Source organism: Colletotrichum orchidophilum (assembly GCF_001831195.1).
Source record: "Colletotrichum orchidophilum strain IMI 309357 chromosome Unknown Scaffold_213.1, whole genome shotgun sequence".
NCBI lineage: Eukaryota > Fungi > Ascomycota > Sordariomycetes > Glomerellales > Glomerellaceae > Colletotrichum > Colletotrichum orchidophilum.
Genome location: NW_019173169.1, coordinates 6,582 through 27,082, shown reverse-complemented (window position 1 = coordinate 27,082; position 20,501 = coordinate 6,582). Strand labels below are relative to the sequence as shown.

General features: G+C 54.2%; 7 protein-coding genes across 7 annotated transcripts; 3 read left to right on the top strand and 4 right to left on the bottom strand.

Moving 5' to 3' along the window:
* Nucleotides 1–23: 23 nt before the first annotated feature.
* On the bottom strand, nt 24–1,488 carry CORC01_13778 (membrane transporter; the record flags this gene model as incomplete). The annotated part of the gene is made up of 3 exons (XM_022625394.1): nt 24–104; nt 178–1,191; nt 1,273–1,488. 3 exons carry the CDS (start codon nt 1,486–1,488, stop codon nt 24–26), a joined length of 1,311 nt encoding a protein of 436 aa, XP_022468097.1.
* Nucleotides 1,489–2,220: 732 nt separating this feature from the next.
* On the top strand, nt 2,221–3,352 carry CORC01_13777 (enoyl-CoA hydratase/isomerase; the record flags this gene model as incomplete). The annotated part of the gene is made up of 2 exons (XM_022625393.1): nt 2,221–2,660; nt 2,758–3,352. 2 exons carry the CDS (start codon nt 2,221–2,223, stop codon nt 3,350–3,352), a joined length of 1,035 nt encoding a protein of 344 aa, XP_022468096.1.
* A 1,318-nt stretch (nt 3,353–4,670) lies between these two features.
* CORC01_13776 (uncharacterized protein) lies at nt 4,671–5,155 on the top strand (the record flags this gene model as incomplete). Its single annotated transcript, XM_022625392.1, has 2 exons — nt 4,671–4,869; nt 4,968–5,155. The coding sequence occupies 2 exons, from the start codon at nt 4,671–4,673 to the stop codon at nt 5,153–5,155; spliced, it is 387 nt and encodes a 128-aa protein (XP_022468095.1).
* A 2,800-nt stretch (nt 5,156–7,955) lies between these two features.
* On the bottom strand, nt 7,956–10,217 carry CORC01_13775 (uncharacterized protein; the record flags this gene model as incomplete). The annotated part of the gene is made up of 2 exons (XM_022625391.1): nt 7,956–10,101; nt 10,162–10,217. The coding sequence occupies 2 exons, from the start codon at nt 10,215–10,217 to the stop codon at nt 7,956–7,958; spliced, it is 2,202 nt and encodes a 733-aa protein (XP_022468094.1).
* An 809-nt stretch (nt 10,218–11,026) lies between these two features.
* Nucleotides 11,027–14,783, top strand: CORC01_13774 (MYND finger; the record flags this gene model as incomplete). Its single annotated transcript, XM_022625390.1, has 3 exons — nt 11,027–11,198; nt 11,255–11,305; nt 11,356–14,783. The coding sequence occupies 3 exons, from the start codon at nt 11,027–11,029 to the stop codon at nt 14,781–14,783; spliced, it is 3,651 nt and encodes a 1,216-aa protein (XP_022468093.1).
* Nucleotides 14,784–18,403: 3,620 nt separating this feature from the next.
* Nucleotides 18,404–19,374, bottom strand: CORC01_13773 (transmembrane alpha-helix domain-containing protein; the record flags this gene model as incomplete). The annotated part of the gene is made up of 3 exons (XM_022625389.1): nt 18,404–18,418; nt 18,480–18,970; nt 19,032–19,374. The coding sequence occupies 3 exons, from the start codon at nt 19,372–19,374 to the stop codon at nt 18,404–18,406; spliced, it is 849 nt and encodes a 282-aa protein (XP_022468092.1).
* Nucleotides 19,375–19,742: 368 nt separating this feature from the next.
* CORC01_13772 (uncharacterized protein) lies at nt 19,743–20,132 on the bottom strand (the record flags this gene model as incomplete). Its single annotated transcript, XM_022625388.1, has 1 exon — nt 19,743–20,132. The coding sequence occupies one exon, from the start codon at nt 20,130–20,132 to the stop codon at nt 19,743–19,745; it is 390 nt and encodes a 129-aa protein (XP_022468091.1).
* Nucleotides 20,133–20,501: the final 369 nt, after the last annotated feature.

Here is a 20,501-nt window from a genome sequence, read left to right as displayed (position 1 = left end):
TGTCATAGTCAAAGGCTCCATTCCTACTTGGCAACAATGGCTTCGCTTGCTTTTAGCGCACCAACAACAGTGAAGCAGATCAGAGGTGATACGATGTACGACATCTGAAACTTTGTTAGCTAGTGTTTCACAACTTGGAGTTGGCACCTTCTCAGACAGCCTCCGGGGTGTACTCACAGTCAGAAACTTGGCAACCAGCATCTTTAGAGAATCCTCCGATCCGTCAACGTCCGCCAGAGCAGACAACTTCATCGCCGGAGGCCCAGTCGGCATAAGCATCAAACAGAACCACAAAAGCGCGTCCTTGGTCACCAGGTCCGTCCTGCTGGCCAAGAGATAAATCACCCCAATCGATATGACGGGCCACAGGACGAACCTGATAAACGTGACGGCCAAGAACGGCACCACGGGCACCTGGCTCTCCTTGGAATCGTCCCCGTTCTTGTACTGCAAGATCGCCTTGGAGAGCTTCACGCCCACGACGATGACCTGAAGCACGGCAAACAGCTCGCCGACGTTCTTGACAGATGAGGTGAGCCAGGCGCTGAAGTAGCCGCCCTCCTCGGGCTCGTTGAAGAAGAGGCGGTGGAGGGCGGGGACGAGACCAAGAAGGGCGCCAATGAGGGCTCCGATTACAGGGGCGTTGACGAAGCTGTATAAGAATTCGAGGATCGAACGGGAGGTTGGAGACAGGGAAGACCAGTATTTGGTTCCCTTGCCGTAGACGCGGTACTGCGTGCGGGTGATTCTTGTCACGGTGCGGTCTGGCAGAAGTGAGGTTTGCTCGTTGTGCTCGATGGCGTCCTGTTCTTGAGATTCAAGATCGTCTTCGCCTTCACTCTCATTAATGTCACCGTCAGCACCCTTGACCTTGTCAGGGGCTTCTTCCTCGTGGCCGTTGAGAAGTTTTGGCCCCAGAGCAAATGTGAGCGAATTGCCAATCATGGCATTGACCAGGAAGTAGCTTTTGGCCTTGGTGACGACGCCAGAGCTGTCATCAATGGAGCTAAGGATTCCGGTGGCATCTAGGGACTGCACAAGCAAAAGGGGCAAGCTGGTGGTGTTATTGAAGGCAATGGCCGGGATGACCCAGTCCGGCATGCCAAACACCTTTGTCAGGACGAAGCCGATGCCAATTGACACGGTTGTGTAAAATATGGCCCAGACGACAATGGGTACGTATCGAATTCCCTGGTATAGGTATGGGTCAGTCAAGATCGGATGTAAGTTGCCGAAGGGGGGGTCCGGGTGGTGGTGGGCTGCGAAACTCACAGTCTCCAGATCAAGCTGCGATCCAACATTCGTAATCAAAAGGGCGGGAAGGGCCATCCTGACACAAAAGGTAGAAATCTTCTTGCTGCTGCCGTCGTCGAGGAGGCCATACTGGGCGGCGATGACACCAGCTGAGATGGTGAGGAGCACTGATAAGGAAGCTTGGAAAGCCCCCAGGAAGGGGACGAGGATGCTTTCTGTAGTGCTGTCTGACATGGTCTCTACTGGTCTTTCAGTCATGGAACAGCTGCATGGCGAACGAGGGAAGCAGGACGGGCGCGATTTAAAAAGACTACCTACCTAGTCGATTGAGACACGCGACAGCTCAGCCAGACCTGTTCTTGCGCAGGGACAGAGGGCTTGGCGCGTGCACTTGGCATCAGGAACGTGGACGTCACTGTGCACGGGCCAAGGACGCCCCTTGAAAGGTAGCGTCCTGATGATGAGATTGGGGTCTGGCTTGGCTGCTTCCGGGCGTTCATGATAATATGATGGCTATCACTGTGGTGTTGTTTTGAGCTGCCTCTGTTTTTCTCGAATGCCAAGCATCGCCGATGGGAGGCAGGGCGGTTTCTGGCCAAGGCGTGAGCGAGGTGTGTGCTTGCCATCCTCGGTGAGCTTCGCTGGAGAGCTTCCCGTCACCGAGGAGCTGCCGAAATGGAGTACGTACCTTTGTCATTCCCAGGAGCTGTGCGATGTCTCCACAAATAGCCGAGTAAAACCGAATTGGCGCGAACGTCATTGCCTGCAGGCTGCTCACCAATGGAGCTTCCGCTTCTCCATTGCCGCCCTCGGCCTAATCTCGAGCTCTACCGGCACAACGCAGACGAGTTCTCAACTGCGATTAGTATCAACGTCCTTTGCCGCGACTACACCCCGCCTACAACTTCTGAATTCTTTCTGTGACATATTCCACTTTCAGTTCTCATAGCCGTCTGAACCGCCACAATGCCTCCCCGTCTCGCCCCCCTCCGCATCGCAATCCGCATCCCGCGCACCACAACAACATCCTCAAGGTACACCGCATCGGCGGCGGGAGCATTCTACTCAACATCGACGGCCTCGGACTCCAATCAGCCGCTGATAACCGTCACGCAGCTCCCAGCGCCTGGGTCGGGCCACATCCGCATTCTCGAGCTCAACCGGCCCAAGGCCCGCAACGCCCTCTCAAAGGCCCTCCTCGCCCAGCTGCGCGCCGAGGTCGACGCCGTCCACGCCCAGTACGACCCGGAAACCGGCGCCGAGGTGCCGCCGCAGCCCATCTTTGGCGGCGCCGCCGGCAAGGACGTCAAGGGCCCCACGCGCGCCCTCATCCTCGCCAGCGCGGTCGAGACGAGCTTCTGTGCCGGCGCGGACCTGAAGGAGAGGCGGGGCTTCACGCAGGAAGAGTAGGTGTTTTGTTTCCCGCACATCCCAGCAAGGACCAAATTGAGGGTTCTTGTCAGAATATTTGAAAAGACTATTAACACATACATCGCCGCACAGGACCGACGAGTTCCTCCACAACCTCCGCTCCACCTTCGCCTCCCTCCAAAACCTCCCCATCCCAACAATCTCCGCCATCTCCTCCATCGCCCTCGGCGGCGGCCTCGAGCTCGCCCTCTCGACGCACTTCCGCGTCCTCTCCTCCAACGCCCTCGTCGGTCTCCCCGAGACGCGCCTGGGCATCATCCCCGGCGCTGGCGGTACCCACCGCCTCCCGGCCCTCATCGGCCTCTCCCGCGCGCGCGACCTGATCCTCACGGGCCGTCGCGTCTCCGCCCCCGAGGCCTACTTCTTGGGCATCGCGGACCGGCTGGTGGACATCACGCACGAGGAGGCGGAGAAGGCGGGCGAGGGCGACAAGGATAAGGGCGTGCTCCTCGCGGCGCGCAAGGCGGTGCTGAGCGAGAGCGTGCGACTGGCGGGTGAGATTTGCGAGGGCGGGCCGATTGCCATTCGTGCGGGGCTGCAGGCTGTCGCGTGGGCGAGGGAGGAGGTTGAGAATAAGATGTACGAGCGGGTCGTCGCTACTGAGGACCGGAATGAGGCGCTCAAGGCTTTCCAGGAGAAGAGGAAGCCTGTCTTTAAGGGCCAGTAGGGGCTATGTAGCATGTTGGAAAATATTACAGTTCAAATATTGGGACTGTGTAGCTATACGTACCTCAATTTAGCCTTGGAGCCTTGTGGTCTTGATTCAGGGCTTGAAGAGCGGCGAAGAAATGATGAGAATCGGCCAGCTCATCAGAAGAATCTCAACGAGTGCTAGGTTGACAGTTTCAAGATACTTAGGAGACAGAATTCACCAGCTTGTGTAGATTTTCATTGTAGGGGGGAAATTTGCATTCCATTGAATGTGAAAAGACCCACGAAGGGCATATTCAGGAGTGTGCGAGAGGTCCGATTCAAAGGCCGGCTGGAAAGAGGCCCACCCCGGATCCGTGTCGGCATGGGTGAGGCCCGAGAGCAGACGGAATTCGTGTGTGGTGGGTCCCCGGACGGCACGGATGGGGATCGAGATTCATCGTGGCGGGAGCTTCCGTGGCTTGACTGATGCAACACCAAGGTGATTTCGATCTTTGTCGCTGAAAATACTAGGTACTGCTGATAGTGCCAAGCTGACGGTCCAGCCACTCTGATTTTTTCAATTCGTTCTGCCCCATCCTAACTAGAGCTACTCAGTTACTGAAGACCGAGGTTATGCAAACAGCCCAAAGCAATGCCTCGAGTACTTGGTGTGGCCAGTGGTGTGATGAAGTGACCGGGCAAAGTAGAGATGGCGTCATCTTCTCCAGTAACGACCGCTCATTCCGCGCAAAGAGCTCGAGAATCGGGACCTGGACAGTACAAACTCTCCTAAGCACTGCGGCTGCACTTTATGTACGTGCATTGGGTCAATTGTCAAGCGGTTAGAGAATAATTGGATGGGCATCCGCGATCGATGATGTAGGTGTGATACAATTGTCTGGGTGGTTTCCGGGACGTCATAGCGCCTCTTTTTTCACCAGTGCCCCCCTGGGGTGCAGTCGGGTCAGTGCAATAGAGGTTCCAGACCGTGCCGAGCTACTGCCTCCCGTCCCGTTCCCTCTTCGCCTCAGGATGGGCGTCCCATGACATCACTGGTAGCTCATACGTAGCTCAGCTTCAGGACGGGCCTAGCTCCCTTGCTCCTCACTACCTTACAGTGTGAGCACAGAGTAAGCTAAGGGAGGTACGCGAGCGAGGGGTAGCTCCTTCCGGAGTTGTCTTGTCTTTCATCATATTTGAGCTGTCTGCCCTTTCTACATCTCAACCTCTCTTCTGCTATTCATCACAACACCAACACCTCCAAAGCTCAAACGAATCAAAAACATTGACGACGACTTACCCTCGCCAATACCCTACATCAAGCAAATAGAACCACAAAACACACAATCGCAATGTCTTTCCTCATTGAGACCACCGGCCGCCGTCTGGCTACCCTCCCCCGCGTCGTCCCCAGAGCCGCCGTTGCCGCTCCCCGGACATTCACCACTTCCTTCACCGCGCAAAAGTCCGCAACGGAGACCGTCAAGGATGGCCTGAAGACTGTCGACCGTAAGGTCAGCGACAAGCTTGTCGACGGCATCAATGCTGGTGGTACGCTTTACCCCCTTACTTCGCCCACTCACTTTATACTTGACATCATTTGTATCATTCCCTCAAGAGAGATTAGAACTAACACAGCCTCTTCACAGCCAACGTCGCTCAAAAGGTCAAGGAGAACGTGCCCAACACCCAGGGTGAGGCCAAGGGCAAGGCACAGGAGCTTAAGGGCGAGGCCGCCGGTAAGATCAACGAGCTCAAGGGCGAGGCCAAGGGCAAGGCAAACGAGCTTGCCGGAAAGGCCAAGGGCACCGCCGACCAGGCCAAGAAGAACCTGTAAAATACTCTATGCGGGATTCTCCAACTAAAAGGTTCCAAAGATGGAATGGAGTGTGTATGGCGACGATTTCTAGCATCCGTTATGAAAGCTGCGGGACTTCAGACGTCCTTGCGAACAGCTTGTACACTATCACCACCTCATAGCATGGAAGGGTTTATGGTACCCAATGGGGCGTTTTAGCAAGGTCACATCAATACTGCGATTGACCATAATATAACTGGAAAACATACTTCTCTAGCTGTGACCTCTCTCGGCATTCCTTCCTGACAATGCATGGCCATTTGATGTCACATAGTAAGCGGTTAGAAGGGCCCAATGGTCCTACCCGTTTCTGTTGTTACATTGGCGCTTGTCACCCTGGCCAAATAAAATAATGCGACCTGTATTACGGATTTATCTCTGCCACTCTGGCCAAGTCAAGGATCACAGCGGCTGGTCTTGAGAGCTTGCAACAAATTCAATAAATCTCGATGGGCCGATAGTCCTTGGACACAAGCAGCGACTCAACTCCGTCTACACCTGCAATCGTAACAAGTGGGCACTATCAATCAGGTCCATGACTTCTGTCTCGTCTTAACAGATCAGGGCCAGTGGAACTTACCGGCTGGCCTGACGCCTCACATAACGTCAAAAGCTAAAGCCACCGTTAGTTGGCCCTGACGGCTTACCCAATTCAGATGAACTGGTCCTAGACCAGACCTCTGATAGTGATAACTGAGAGCTTGTGCAGAGGGACTGGACAAAGGGGCGAATTTGCTCGACCCCAGGTAGCTCAGCTCACGACCAGGACTCCATGCAGGTTTGGACGGAAACCCTGGCCCATGATAAGCATTGTAACTAGGTACAGATTCTTCAGAGCCTCTGCTACACCCAAAATTACTTCTGAATTTCATGGGAAGGGCATTCAACGGGAGGCTGAGTGTAGGCTCAGAGCTCCTTTCAAGTGCTAGTCGCGGAAACTCTGAGCCCGAGCGAGCATACAGTCGAAATGCCCACTGTTTGCAGCTCATCCACTGAGGTTAGAACAGGAGATAGAGCCAGGTCAAGAAGCTTGAGTCTGAGACTCGAACATCGTCATGGGTTCTTGATCGCTTAACTTGAAGTAGTTGAACAGATGTGCCAGGCTCCGGAGCCAAGCCTTTTTTGCGCAATGAGTCGAGTCGACAAGAAGGAGAGGTGAAGAGACTATGAAAAGACTCTCAGAAGGCAGTGATTTCCCAAACGTCCGCAAGAATACATGCAAGAACTCGATATATTGGGTGCACAACGTTTTGAAAGTAAGATATTCCGCAAGTGAGATACGAGAACAAGATCACCAATGGTAGGTAAAGTCTTATGGGCGCGGTAAGGCTGCCTGGTTTCAAAAGAGACGCATGAGCAGTAAGGAAGAGCGCGAGCGACTCTACAAACCAGGCCGTTACAGGCCCGTTCGAACTATGGAAGCACCAGCGGACATATCGCCAGGCTGAAAGGCTTGGAGCAATCTCTAGCTCTATTTAAGCCTCATAGAATTAAGAAGCTGTTCGAGTACCGCAAGTTCATCCACCTCTGGAATAGTTTCCTCCGGTTCAACCCGGAGGAGGGATATGACTGAAGCTCATTTCTGCTTCTAGAATTTCCTATTCTCCTATGCTATTTCATAGCCGCATTGTTTCTTTCGCTAGGTGCTCCATCACCCAACATCTGACAACGTCTACGACGTAGAATCTTGTTATCACCTCTTATCCATAATACATATCTACAAACTGGAATCGGTCCACAAGCCGCCCAGACTTTCGAAGATGGCCGGCACATCAATTCGAACATCCGTCGGCCAACCAGACCCTTCTTCTCGACGCTTTCCAGCCGTCGTCCGGCAGCAACACTCGATGCTGTTCCATCGAAAGTACACCATCCCCTCCGTGACAATATGTCAACATAATGCAAGTCTTCTCAGTCAGCAGTGGGACGGATCGCTTCTAGTGAACCCATATTATACCAGGTAGTCTGTGAGGTAGAACAAACGGACCGGCACGTGCTCGGCCGAGAGATGTGACAGACGAGATCAACGTGGATGTTTCGGTTGAGGACTTTCAGAGTTGGGCGCGACTCAATCGTGCAGGGCTGGCGGATACACATGGGCAGCCTTTTCATTTCAATTCGTGGATCGTTCATGGCGAACAACTAAAAAGAAAAGGGCAGATTCGCAAAACATCATCAAAGAGCACAGCAAGAGAAATGTACCGACAGAACCACCTCCCAACCCTGACATCCCCCACCCCCTCCCATCGTCCCCCAGCAAGCCAGAGTCAAGAATTCGGGGCAGATAGCAGGATGACGTAGGAAAAAAAAAAGGCCGGGAGAGCAAATGGTCGATTCGCAAACCGAACCACCCATATGCCCCCACCCATAAAAGTCCCTGTCCTTAAAGCAGGAACCGTCGGCATTGACGCCCCCATCATGGAGTCTCTTCCCCGACAACACTTCATCTTGCGATCTTGTGCCTTGCGGATCCAAATGTCCCAGAGGATGTGAGGTCTGTTTGATGTACCGCTCGTAATACAGAGCTGGATCAAGGATGAATCTCTCCTTGCGCTCCACCTTGACGTGCGGATTTGCCACGATCCTTAAAAGGCCGTGACGAATGATGCGTTGAGGGGAAAAAGAAAGAAACAGAGGAAAGCCCACGGAGATAACATAGCGACGAAAAACGATTTGGCGCATACCAGGAACAAGCAAGGTTTGGGTCGGTTACCGGGACGGCCCAGGGGGTATCGTACATTCTGGTCTCGTCTAGGTCAGGTCTCGTAAGCAGCAAACATTAGTGGAACGAACGGTCCTGGTCTTCCTCGAAGAAGACCTTCTTCCGTCCGCTACCCCGGTCGTCTTCCATATCCTCCAACGCACGATCAATCTCCAGGATATCCAGCATCTCCACTTCGACGTCTCGCGTCGTAACGTCGTCCTGTAAATCTGCGGCAGCGTTGAGTGTGTCGGCGAACCCGAAGCCAGCCCTGGATCGTCCGATGGGAAGCGTGAAGTCGTGGGTTGGATCTTCGGCGTCGACGCTATCGCGAGCATTGGATTTCGCACGTAGGCTTCTCGTCTTGTTGACGCTCAGATTGAACGACACGTTTCGGGGCTGGTCTGGCCGAGGGTGGACAATAATGGCGCTCGGCAGCTCTGGCTTACCCTTGTCACCAAAGAGACGACGACGCGTCGAGACAACGGTTCCGATCTTGGTGCCAGGGGTGTCCTCAGACTCGTGGACTATCACCAATCGGCTCTCGCCCATGATAAGCACCTCGATCTGCAGGCCCCCATCGTTCTCCTTCAGTCGTGCAAAATTGACAGCGGCACCCACACCGCAGCACCGCTCTCCAAGAAGTCCGGTGGACAGGTCGTGTAATCGGATCATTCGGGTCGGGGTAGTGCCGCTGAATAGGTTCACTCCTCCACCAGAACTTCGGCGCAGCTGCGCATCCCAGAAGCGTGAGACGGCTGGGATGACAGAGACATTATCCAGTCCGCCGATCCAAAGCACGACGCTCTCATCAGCCGAACCGGAGCCTGAGCCACTGCCGGGCAAAGGCGTCACAACAATGCCGCCTCTGACAGACACAAGCCTCTCCAGTGAGCCAGCCGTACTGAGCGAAGCTGCTGCGTCACGTCGGCTGTGAGGCGTCAGAGGCACAAACTCGCCGTTGCCATTGGACCTCGGTACGGCTGTTGTCGTCCGCAAAGGCCCGGTGCCTTCGACGTGGCCAGTAGCACTGAAGGCTGTGATTGCGGCGCCCTTGATGGTAGAGCTATTCTTGCCCATAATAGAGGCGCCGAGCGGGCTAGCACCATCCACATCCCAGATGCCCCAAGTGCCATCGGCGAGCAGAGCGAGCACGGCTCTACCGTGGGCAATCCAAGCGGCATCAAGGATAGGTTTCCGCGTTGATGTTGGGCGGGTGAATGGTTGGAATAGAGAGAGTAGCCAGGATCCTTGGCTAGGGAATGGTCCCGTAGCCTGGTCGTCTGGGGGGAACGAAGGTAGTGCGTAGTCGTAGATGCGGACAGCGTGCGGAGAAGCTACTGTAAGAATTTGTGTAAGATGCGTAGGGTTGAAGGAGATGCTGGAGAGGGGGGTGGGAAGGTACTCGGTCTGGAAGGGGTTGATTCGGCCGCTGGCTTCGCCTGGCTGGACATCAAGGGGAACATCCCAGAGGCGGAGGGTGCCAGATGCCTCGCGGGTATGTGCGGCGACAATGAGGCGAGACTTCGGAATACTGGGCGTTCCGGTCTGTTCTCGTATCCGATCGGAGCTCGATGAAGCTTTGGGCCTGGTTAATGACATGGCAACGCCCTCGCTCCGTTTGTATTGGCCGCCTAGAAGAACGACCCTCTCCCCCCATTGACCAGAACCAGCTTTACCGGCCAGAAGATTAGACATCAGATCAGGTCGTGCCTTGCTCTCGGGACTTGGTGGTGTCAGAGGAAGAGTCACGACATAAACCTCGTTGGTCGCGCACGCCACTGTGAACACCATCTTCTCCTTGAGAACATCGGCTCCTCCCCACGCAGCATCTTCGGCAGGGCAAGGCGTCATGGGCAGGACGGCAAGATGCAGGACAGATGTGCCAAGAGAGAGGTCGAGAGTCTGGATGATTTCGGGGTACGGCCCATCCTCCTCGGAGTCTTCAAATTCGGGCTTGTCAGTGAACGGCGTCGATGCCTTGCGTGCCTTAGCTGCTGGTTCGTCGTCATCGGAGTCGATGATCATGACGGCATCGTCTGGTGCTCCATTCTGCTTCTCATTGGCGGACTTTGCTTGTTGCTTCTTTGATGGCTTGAAGCGACGTCCGCCTCTCCATATTATCGTAACGCCATTGTCGTGGCCATAGAGGAGGATCGTAGCTCCTTGGGGGGACTGGACAGGGTAGGTCTTGATATCGTTAATTCGCCTCGAAAGGTTGTAGCTAGGATCCAGTCAGTGTGTTGCCTCGGAGAGCATTCCCAGAGAAACCTATACAACATACGTGTATTGTGTATTTTGCGACGTGCGCCGGACTCGGGGCGTTGGCTGAGGGGCCATAGCTGCCCAAATATAGAGTTGTTTTTTGCTGGAGCTTCGACCTCGGCTGATTGTCGTGATTGGCGTAGAGAAAGAAGGACAGTCTCTTGATTTGATAGCAAGTGGATCAATCGAGGCGAGGACTAAGGTAGCCTGGCCCTTGAATATCGCAGTGATCGAAGAGCGTTGTTTTCGCGCAAGCTGCAGGTTGGTTCCTCCAGTGCTGGAGCTAAGGTAGGACGCAAAAACGCGATGAGCGTCGCGAAAAGCGTCGAAATGCTGTGGCTGGTGTCTCCACCCGGTCTTTCTGCCAATGTGGCTGGTGTGAGCGGTGAATCGGATTGTGGTAAAGCAGGATGCAGCATCATCTGGTACCAGCTGTCGGGAACCCCTCCATAGCTCACAAACTAGGTAGGTACCACCTATGATAATGAGAGCTCTCAACTGCCTCCCTCTACTGGACACCGCTTGAATAAGACGGAAGCGTGAAGGGAGGTCAAGTCAAAATTTAATTACATTTCTTCTTTACCGTGGCCTCCGTCTTCCTCATTCTCAGACCATAGCGACTTGAATTGACCTGACCCCATGTTGGTCTGATCTCAATTACCCAGTCCCCCCGCTTCTGATTATTCAAGCGGGCACACCCTTCGTGGTAAGATGTTGACCTAGTCTCTTCTTTCTTCGACCATAAGATAGTTTATGTATCGTATAGGGATACTCCTACTTACCTTCAAGCCCACGCAGATACCATCCGCTTTCCTTAGTCAACACCATAGCCACCACTTCTCGTCCAGGCCTGCCGAGTCCTTCTCGGCTCGCTTTTCGTCACAATGTTTACGCCAACCGTTGCCAACTCGACCTCCTTTTTCTATGCGGTAGGCAATACACCGGCCATCAACTTGACCAAGAACTTGCCTCATGGCATCGATGCCAATTTACTACTACTTGGTTGTGGCGATGTAAGAAACATCATTTACACGGCCTACAACGAGATTGGACTTCGTAAGTACTGTTTTAGCCTTACTAAAGTCAAGTTCACCTCACTAACTCCCCAACAGCTGGTCGCAAGCTGGATATCACAGTCAATGACATCGATGAAGCTATCTTGGGTATGTTCACAGCTCGCATTAGCAAAGAAGTATCTGCTCACCATCTGAAGCACGCAACATCTTCCTGTTTTCCTTGCTCATCGACAATGACAATGTCTCCGGAAATTCCCCCTGGAACTTATACTACAACCTTCACCTTGACAGCTCAGACCTGCGCATCTTGTCAACTCAAGTCAAGAAGCTCCTCGCAGCATCAGACTCATTGAAGTCTTGGAAAGCAAGTTCATACGGCAAAGTCCTACCCTTCTGTGACCAGGCCACCCTCGACGACGTTCGTGCCGTCTGGGTCAGCTATGACAACGCCGCTGCATCCGACAACATCATCGCCAACTCTGCTGCCCTGACAGCCAACCTCAAACACTCTCTCGAAATAAAGAGGATTGCTTTTGGCGATAGCATATCATTCACCGGTCTGCGATCAGCTGCTCCTGTTGCACTGCTTAACTCAAAGGATGTCACCGAAGCGTCTCAAGAGTTTTGGAAGTCCGCCGACGCCACACCCAACCGTGCCGTCAGCAACCCGAACCCCCTCTTCTATGCCTCCCTATCGAAGCACCACCTCTTGCACTACGGGACCGATCCCATCCTTGGCTTCCATCTTGCCGCGGCCTTCATCCCCTTGACCGACCAATCGCCTCTGAGGCCCGATCAGCAGGATGAGAAGTTCAGGGCTCTCTCAGCTGCAAAGACACAATTCCGAGAGTGGGCGGCTGCTTGTGGGACTCTGTTTCGGGCGAAGAAATTAGTGGTTCGCTCTGTTGCCAGTGAAGCTCTTGCCTTTTGCCACACTCTCCAGCATTTGGTCGTCACCAAGGAGACGTCCGCTGGATGGTACCGTCGCCAATTCGACGCCCGAGTCCTCTCCCTAGACCAAGATGTGTATGACATCAAGTCGGCAGCTCCGGTTGCATTCGACACCGTCGACACATCAAACCTCGCAGACCATTTCGGCACCTTGAATATCCTCGTATCGGCGCTACCTCTGCTCACAGCACAACCATGGTCGGCCATTTTCACCGAAACGCTCCTGAAAAGAGAGAACACCGCCAAAGCGGCTTTTGATAGCCTCCTGTACGGCCACGGGCCCACGATCTCATTGCTGCTAGGGGCTAGTCCGGTCGAGTACTGGACCAATGCTACTGCGGTGTCAAGCGTTGACGAGATTCTGATCGGTCTGAGCTCCAAAAGCATCGAACGGAAGGGCGACGAGGTGTCCCAGGTCCATAGCCGGATCACTTGGAAGCAAAGCAAGCTTTTCTCGGGAGTAAACGCCGTCGGTCCCCTCGCAATCGACCCCGAGGCGCTAGCCGGCATCTTCTTCAAGCTCTACCTCGAGGTGTTCGCGCACGAGAACCCCATGAAGCTGCTGGCCATCTCGAAATCGTCCGTGACGCAGCTCATCCGTAACACGTCCTACTCCCACTTCCACCGAGGAACCCTCGTCTCCCTTCTCCACTACCTAAAGCTACGGCTGTCCGTCGACAATTTTGACAGGACTTGCAGAGCCTTGCTCGAGAAGATATCCACGGAGAGAAGCCTCATGTTCACAGGCAATCTTAGACAGGACTTGTCTGTGCAGATGCACACCCAAGGGGTCTGCTCGGAGCCCTGGCTTCGTCAAGAGATCAAGCCCAACCGCAACCTCGGCGGCTTCGACTCCTGGACGTCAGTCCCAGAGGTCGTCGCCGTGACTCTCGTTGTCCCGCGGGAGAAGATTGCACGGGTCTTTGACGGCTCTGATCATGCAAAGATGAGTTCTCCCACAATCAGAGGGTCGTTGGTCTCTGGTGAAGAAGCCAGCCACAAGTGGCACAACTTTTATGACGAGGTACAGCTCGTTTTCGGCACCATCAAAACTAGCAGAACCCGCGATAGCAACGACTTCTCCGTCACCATCGACGCAGACCCAGCAGGTTGGCTTGGGAAATCCCCGCTCATCGCAACCTGTTACGTGCCTACTGCGGCGTTGCAGGTGGAACGCAAGACCTCTTACGTCCGCCTGGAGGTCCTGAGTTCCGCTCAAAGCATCGCTGTCTTCAGCAAGACCCTCGGCAGCGAGCTGATAATCTTCCAGGCCAAGTTGGCGGACGAGAACAGCGTATACATTACCAAATACATGCCCGGCCAAACGAGATATCCGGTTGCCTCTGAAGCGGCGGGGCTCGTAGCGGAGTCTGCTTTCGAAAAGAGCAATGACACAGAATCTTTGTTCACCGCCAACGCCTCCCAAAGCCAGGACAGAGTTGAAACCATTACGGGCCATCTTGATATCCTGTCTACCAAGGGCAAGAAACTCCTTGCCGACAAGCTACCCATCACCCTCGCACAAGTGTCTCCCTTCATAATTAACGTTGTGTTTGGCGAAAAGGAGCTGGTCTATCCTCTTACCTTCCCGACTCCGGTCGACGCCAGCGGGGCAAAAACTCGCATTGCTCGCAAATCCGCCTACGTCGAGGTCATCGCTCCCTTTGCCGAACCCTCCAGCGATCCAAACGTCAAGACGGCACTCAACGACTTTGTCTACCCAACCCAGCTCGCGCGAAGCCTATCAAACACCCCGGCCGACCTCAACACCCCGCACCTGAACCTCGACCGCCTCCCCATCATCAACGTCGCCAAAAAAGAAGAGACCCGCTTCCTCACCACGCTCCTCTCCTTTGAGTTCTCGCTCCGCGAAAGGGCACTGCGCGAACAGATCAACGCGGGGAGAGAGGCACTATCGCCCTCGCCGCGCCTCAACTTCAAGGAATCAATCTTCACCATGACCATGATCTCGTCGGGTCAACAGGGCGGCCAGACCGGCCTCTTTTGCCTCAACCACCCCGATCGCGGCGGCGTCCATATGCTCTTCTTCGTCTCCGCCCTCCGCCTCGACGCCGCCGCAGCCAACGTCGTTCTCGACGCCGCCGTCCTCCCGCTCACGATCCCCCTCATCAAAAAGGTGGAGCCGTTCCTGCTGCTGCTGAGAGAGCTGGAAATGGCCTCTGTCACCGTCAACGACGACGAGCTCCTCCTCTGGAAGAAGGCGCTCCCCGCCCTGGCGGAGCGCAGCCGGACGTGGAACCACACGTCGTCGTGCGAGTACCGCAAGGCCGGTGCCACCGTGCCCCTGTCGCTGGAACCCAGCGAGCCGGTCCTCTGCTCTTGCGGCCACGGCCGGTTCCCGGAAAACTTCATCGGCCTCCCCGAGTGGGATACCGCGTCAAAGTATGCCACCCGCATCGCCATCAGCCCGACGTTCGCCGTGCCGTTTGTGGACGAGATTGTGGACACAAACATGTACAAGGAGGTTGGCGCCAACGCCAGTGCGCCCCTGAAGGAGAGGTGTACCAACTGTGGCAAGTCGTCGACGGACGGCGTCGCTTTGAAGAAGTGTATGCGCTGCTTGAGTGCCAAGTACTGCAGTGCCGAGTGCCAGAAGAAGGATTGGCGGAAGCATCGTGGAGAATGTAAGGAAAGCGAGGCGTATCAAAAGTGAGCTCAGTCAGCATTCGTTGCGACTGAGAAATACAGAAATCCTTTCGTCGACACCTTCTCGGTACCCAGTCAATCTCCCCCCCCGCTGTTGTGAACTTGCTGTGGCAATTTCAGAATCAGACTCAACTGAGACTGCGGCTGCATCACCACATGCATAAAGCAACCTCTGGAAAGAATTTTTTGGGCTTCATCAAGATGTCCCTAAAGGCATTACCGGCAGGCCTCGAAATTCTGCTGTTCCTGGTGCCGACTGCGCCCTGGGAGCTTAAGGAAGGTCACATCTAGGATGCGATGCTGTACTGGTACGCGTTATCGATATTGTACAAGCATGTGAAATTGCGATATCTCCCCCCCTAGTGGTATGTAGCGTGCTAGAGCGACTTTCCATGATGGCCAGGCCTCTTTTGACGTGACTTATGAGGCCAAGGTAGACGGGCAAAGGCGCATAATTCTACCTCATACCTACAATAAGGAGATCGAGGCGTACGATGCTAAGTCGTACGGGTTTCCATAGCTCATGTACAACTTCTCGCGTAGGGCCTGTCTTGTGAACTCGAAAGCTACATCTTCCTCGTCCTGCAGATTTTGAAATGATTTTACAGTCACCCTGGCGTGAAGCAGCATCTGCCGCATAGGTAGGCGGCTAAGAGACAAACAGAGCCAACAACAAACCATCCAGACTCTTCCGCATGGCTTGATGGTCGAGATTTTTGAGTTGTAGCAAATGGCGTTTTGTCTTGACGTTGGTGGAAATAGCTGGAGCACCCTCACGTACCTACCTCTCTTGGGCAAGCATCGACATTAAGTTCTCATTTAAACTTGGTATTGTTTCCATCTACTGATCACTTATTTCCCGTCATCGATCTTTGATTGATTGCTAGCTAGGAAGGGCCCGGCAGCCAATGCTTGCAGCGTGATTCTCTTCCAATTCTCCCTATAGCAGACCTGGTACGATATAAGTCAGAATAACCAGGGTATATATATATAGCACTGAGCCACGCCGGCCCAAAGAGGGTGCACGAGGTTTCACGCCCCGGTCCCATCGAGACATCTTCCCGAGCGTTCAAATACCACGCCACGAAACGCGGTACTTGCTTGGTAAGGACGTCCGTGACAAGACTCCATCTCGGTACCAGAAAACACTGCCCAGCGGCATCAAGCAGAACAGACCTCTCCCGAGTGCCAGCAGCTACGTCATTCCTCCTCTCTGTCTCTCAAGCGACTCAAAGGAAGAAGAAGGGGCAAAAATAAAGAAGACCCCCGGTCAAGAAGCACACACGATCCCACAAGTTCAGACTCCACATCACCTCCCCCCCCCCCCCCCCCCCCCCCCCCCCCCCCAAAAAAAAAAAAACAACCCCCCCCACAAACCCCACCCCCTCCCCCCACCCCACCACCCCCCCCCCCCCCCCCCCCCCCCCCAAGCCAGCCCTGATGTCATCACCAAACAACCACAATAGCAACCCGCAGCTCCCAAAACTTCAAGAACTCATCTTCAGCCTAACTCTCCAGCCTCCAAATAGCCCTTTCACAAGGAATCCCCACCAATGGGGCTCCACGGGATTTTCATTCGTCGCCGTTGAAACAACGACGAGCCATCCCCAACACGAATCGATATGGATCCAAGAAGGGGGCTCTGTTGGCTCGGGCACAGGAATAGCATCAGGCCAAGAACAGGGACAGATAGGGGGACTATCACCATCATCGCTGTCACCATCCAACACATTGCCCATTTGTTTCCAACTTTCTCCAATCCCCCCCCCGGCCCTTCCAAAACACACCGCTTGCTATCCGAGGACTCCATGCACACAAAAGAAGTCAAGAACCAGCCACACCAGCCAACACAACTAAGACGACTGAAGAACCTACAAGAGTTTAAAAAAAGTCTATTCTTTTCCCTCCCATGTGTCATGTCAACCTCTGGCGGCCTGTATCAGCAATGTAACTGGAACTAGCACCGGCGATCAGCGTGGTCAGTCGACCGCTCGACCATATTCTCTGTATAAAACCACCACACAAACGGACCGACCGACCTTCTCACACACACAAACACAAGCTGAAAAAAATCCGAGAATGATCGTCAGGGGCCTTGACTTGACACACCTGTTCCCCAATTTTCTTTCCCCAGCGCACCCACACTAAAACCACAGAAAAAGGCTGAACAGCACCAACCAAACGTCCAATCCCAATCTTTGTCTTTAATCCCCCCTCCACCCCCCTTTCTTCGATTTCAATGCCCACGTGCTGGAGGCCTTTTCTCCCCCCCTCCCATCGGCCAGCCCGCGAACAAGGAAGAATCTTGCAGCCCAAGCTTAAATGTTGGCAAAGGGCCGGGGGCAGGGAAAAGGTTGAAAAGTTGGCAGTTGGTTACAGTACCTTACTATTATTGCTAGGGGGAGAGAGAGAGGCTCAGTCCGCTGTAGAATGTCAGGTGACCTCGTCACACACACAAGAGGGTTAATTGAGGTGCTTGGTGCTCGGAGCTCGGAGGCGGCGCTCGGAAGACGCCAGTCACTAGACGCGGCAGTCGGATTTGTGCCTACTGCAAGTCCACGGTCATCTCACTGTCAAATATCCTTTTTCACGGGCGTTCATCCAGTCAATGCGATCTGTGCGACCAGGGCAAAAAGTGATGAAATATGAGGTCATTGGATATTTGATCGATTACTACAGCCTCATTTCCCTAACATCGAACACGCTTTATCAAGAAAAAAAAAGTTTCCCCCCGCACCGGCCTTTCCCATCCTCGAGAGTCGAGAATGGGAATTATGCCCAAGTTGCCCAATCTTTCCTCTTTCTCTCTCGCGTCAAGGGGACGACCCCCAGGGAGGGCCAAGGCTGTTTATCCAAGATGATATTGAAGAGTTGCCCGTGTAAGATCCCTCCCAAGGGGGACCCCTCGCGTTCATAATATGGGGGGCGCCATGGTTACTATACACAAGATGGGCAGGGGATCATCTGCCACCATACTCTGTCGCGACTCTTCCATCAAATGTCGTTAAAATAGTTAATTCCCAACTGTCGCCGTGGTTTTTGATGAGCAAGATCTCGGCCTGTCAACCCCTCTCTTCGGTGAGAGTAGATCGGTGGAGTCGAGAGGTACCCAACGGGGGTGAGTGGTTGGTTGGCGGGTCGGGGAGATGTTTTAAAAGGTGTTGCGTTGCGATAATGGCGGGTTGTAAATTTGGGTAGGGGATGGGGGGATCGCCTCGATACGAAACCCCCGTTGATTGTTGGTTGATATCCAAAGGAAAAAAAAGTTGTCTAAAAGTAGGTTGCAAAAGGAGTGGACGGCGTAGGGAGGGTTTCGTGGCCGAAAGGGCGGATTTTTGTGTATGGTATGACCAAATATGGTGTGTCCAAAAACAAGAGAAATTGATAGATGTATCCAAATAATAAAAACCCATATCGTAATTTCCCCGAGATATGATACCCTACACCATAATACATATGAAATCCGACGACACTGGTCGCTTTTTTCGGAAGACGCCCCCGAGTAAGCCAGCGTCGGGAGATTGAAACACCTCAAAACGCCATTGATGCCAAAATGTGTAGATAGAAGTAATTTAAATAAGCCCGAAAACAGGCTTCTAGGTCGTTTGTCGTCATGACGTGAGGTGCTCATGCGTTGGTAACCTGGAGGTTCGGGGATTAGCTTGCTGGTTCATCTCATTTCAAATTTCATCTCATGACTTACTCGGAGAATCTTCCGCGAGTAATCTTGGTTGTCGGCAATGCTGCCATCGCTCATACGTCGGTGCGCCAGGGTGGGATCCATGCGGGAGTCGGTCATGGAGACGCCGCTGCTGCTGGGCGGCTTGGAGCCGCCGATGAAGGCGTTGACGGCCGCGTTGCGGCGGTGCTCCTCCTCGATCGCGGCGTTGCGCTTCCTGCGAACGAAGAAGAAGGCGGCACCGACGATGGCGGCGATGACGACGACACCGACGACAACGCCCGCGGCGATGCCGGCGACGTTGGTGCTCTTCTTGGGCGGCTCGGTTGGCGCGGGCGTCGTTGGCGCGGGGGGCGTCTCGATGATAGTTGAGACGACGCCGTTGGCTGCGGTTGTTGTTGTGGCCTTGCTGGTGGCAGAGGCCGTGGTCGTGGTCGCGATCTCTTCGTCGGGAACCACAAGCCTGATACCCGTGTTGAACACGGAGTAGTACATCAGATCATCGACACCACCGCCTTTGATCGGGGGTTAGCAGGTACACCAAAAGGTTTGAAAATGAGACGTAGGGCAACATACAAGCTTCTTCCGGGTAGTATGGGCAAGGGAAGTTGCACTTCTTGTCGTCGACAACGTCGACTTTTGGCGGGTACGAGTCACCGCAGTAGCAGTCCTCGCCGTTAATAGCAGCGACATTCTTCTTCTGGTTCTTTTGGCATTCCAACGTGCATGATCCGGTACTGATGTTCTCGACGGGGTACTTCTGCCATGTCGTTGACGTCGCGTTGTAGCATCCATGGTTGGTGATTGCGCCTGGCCTCGCGGCCTCACTGGGCTTCTGGAATCCTGACGTGGTGGTGGTGGTCTGGGCTGAGCCGAAGCCAAAGGCCACGGCGGCCAGAGCAGCTACTGAGTACTTCATAGTGAGTGTCGAGGGTATAACGAAGGCGTGAAAAGAAAAGGTTGAATAAAGGGCGATCTCGAATCGATTCCAGGACTCGAAGACGGTGACAGGTCTCGCGGGTTCGAGGGTGTCGACGGGTCTCAGGGGTTGGAGGCTCCGTGCGGTTCAGTCGGCCACCAAGAATATTTTCCCAAGACTTCGAAATCCAAGCAAGCGTCCTCTCGATATTCCAACCCAGTTCGATTAGTAGTTGCCCGTCGAGAGAATTGGGGGGATTCGGTCGATCGGGAGCGGTTAGATGATGGTTGATGTTGTTGCGTTGAGCGAGCGTGTCGGTCGAAGCAGGACCGTGTTCGGGTCGTGCGGCAAACAAGGCGAGTTGAGTCCTAAAGAACGTGCGGGCACAAAGAAGGCCTCCTGAATAGTTTCGCAAGTTGATTTGGGCTTTTGACGAAGCCTCCTGTTCTTTCTCCTTCACGTTGTTCTCTTCTACTGGCCGAAAAAGAGGATATCACCGGGTAAAGGACATTGAAAGGAGAGGGTAAATGAACAAGGGAAGGAGAGGAGGAGACCTTGGCGAGATTGGGGAGATGAGTAACAAGGCAAGGCAAGGTAAGGCAAGAGGGAGAGACTTTGGGAGGGGAGGACAGGAAATGGAACGAGTGACAGCGGGTGGAATTGGAGGGAACGACTTGTTTTGTTGAAAAGAGGGAAACGAGCACGGAGTGGGTTGAGATGAGGAGGAAAAGCGAAATTAGGAGTCCACTTTGCGGCATCCCGGGGGGCTCGGGAGGGTGTAGACCCAGAATACCACAGGTACGTCTCCTCTTTTCTCTCTCTGCTGTCCTGCCTTGGTCCTCTCAGGCTCTCTCGCCCGTGCCCACAGGGCCTTGGAGAGTGTGGTAGTGGAGGCATGAGCAGTGTGTAGCGTACAAATGAGTAGCGAATAGTGAAAACTAGGGCAGCCTAGGTAGAGGTAGGGATGGCTTCCCGTCCTGCCATCTGGTGTGTGCACAACTTTCCAGCTGCTGGAGAGAGGGCACACACGCTCAACTATCGACACCCACCCATCCTCGACTCAAGGACATGCCCTGCAGCAGCAGCGTCGGTAACAACCAAGGGGGTGAAGTCGTGAACAGACTGGG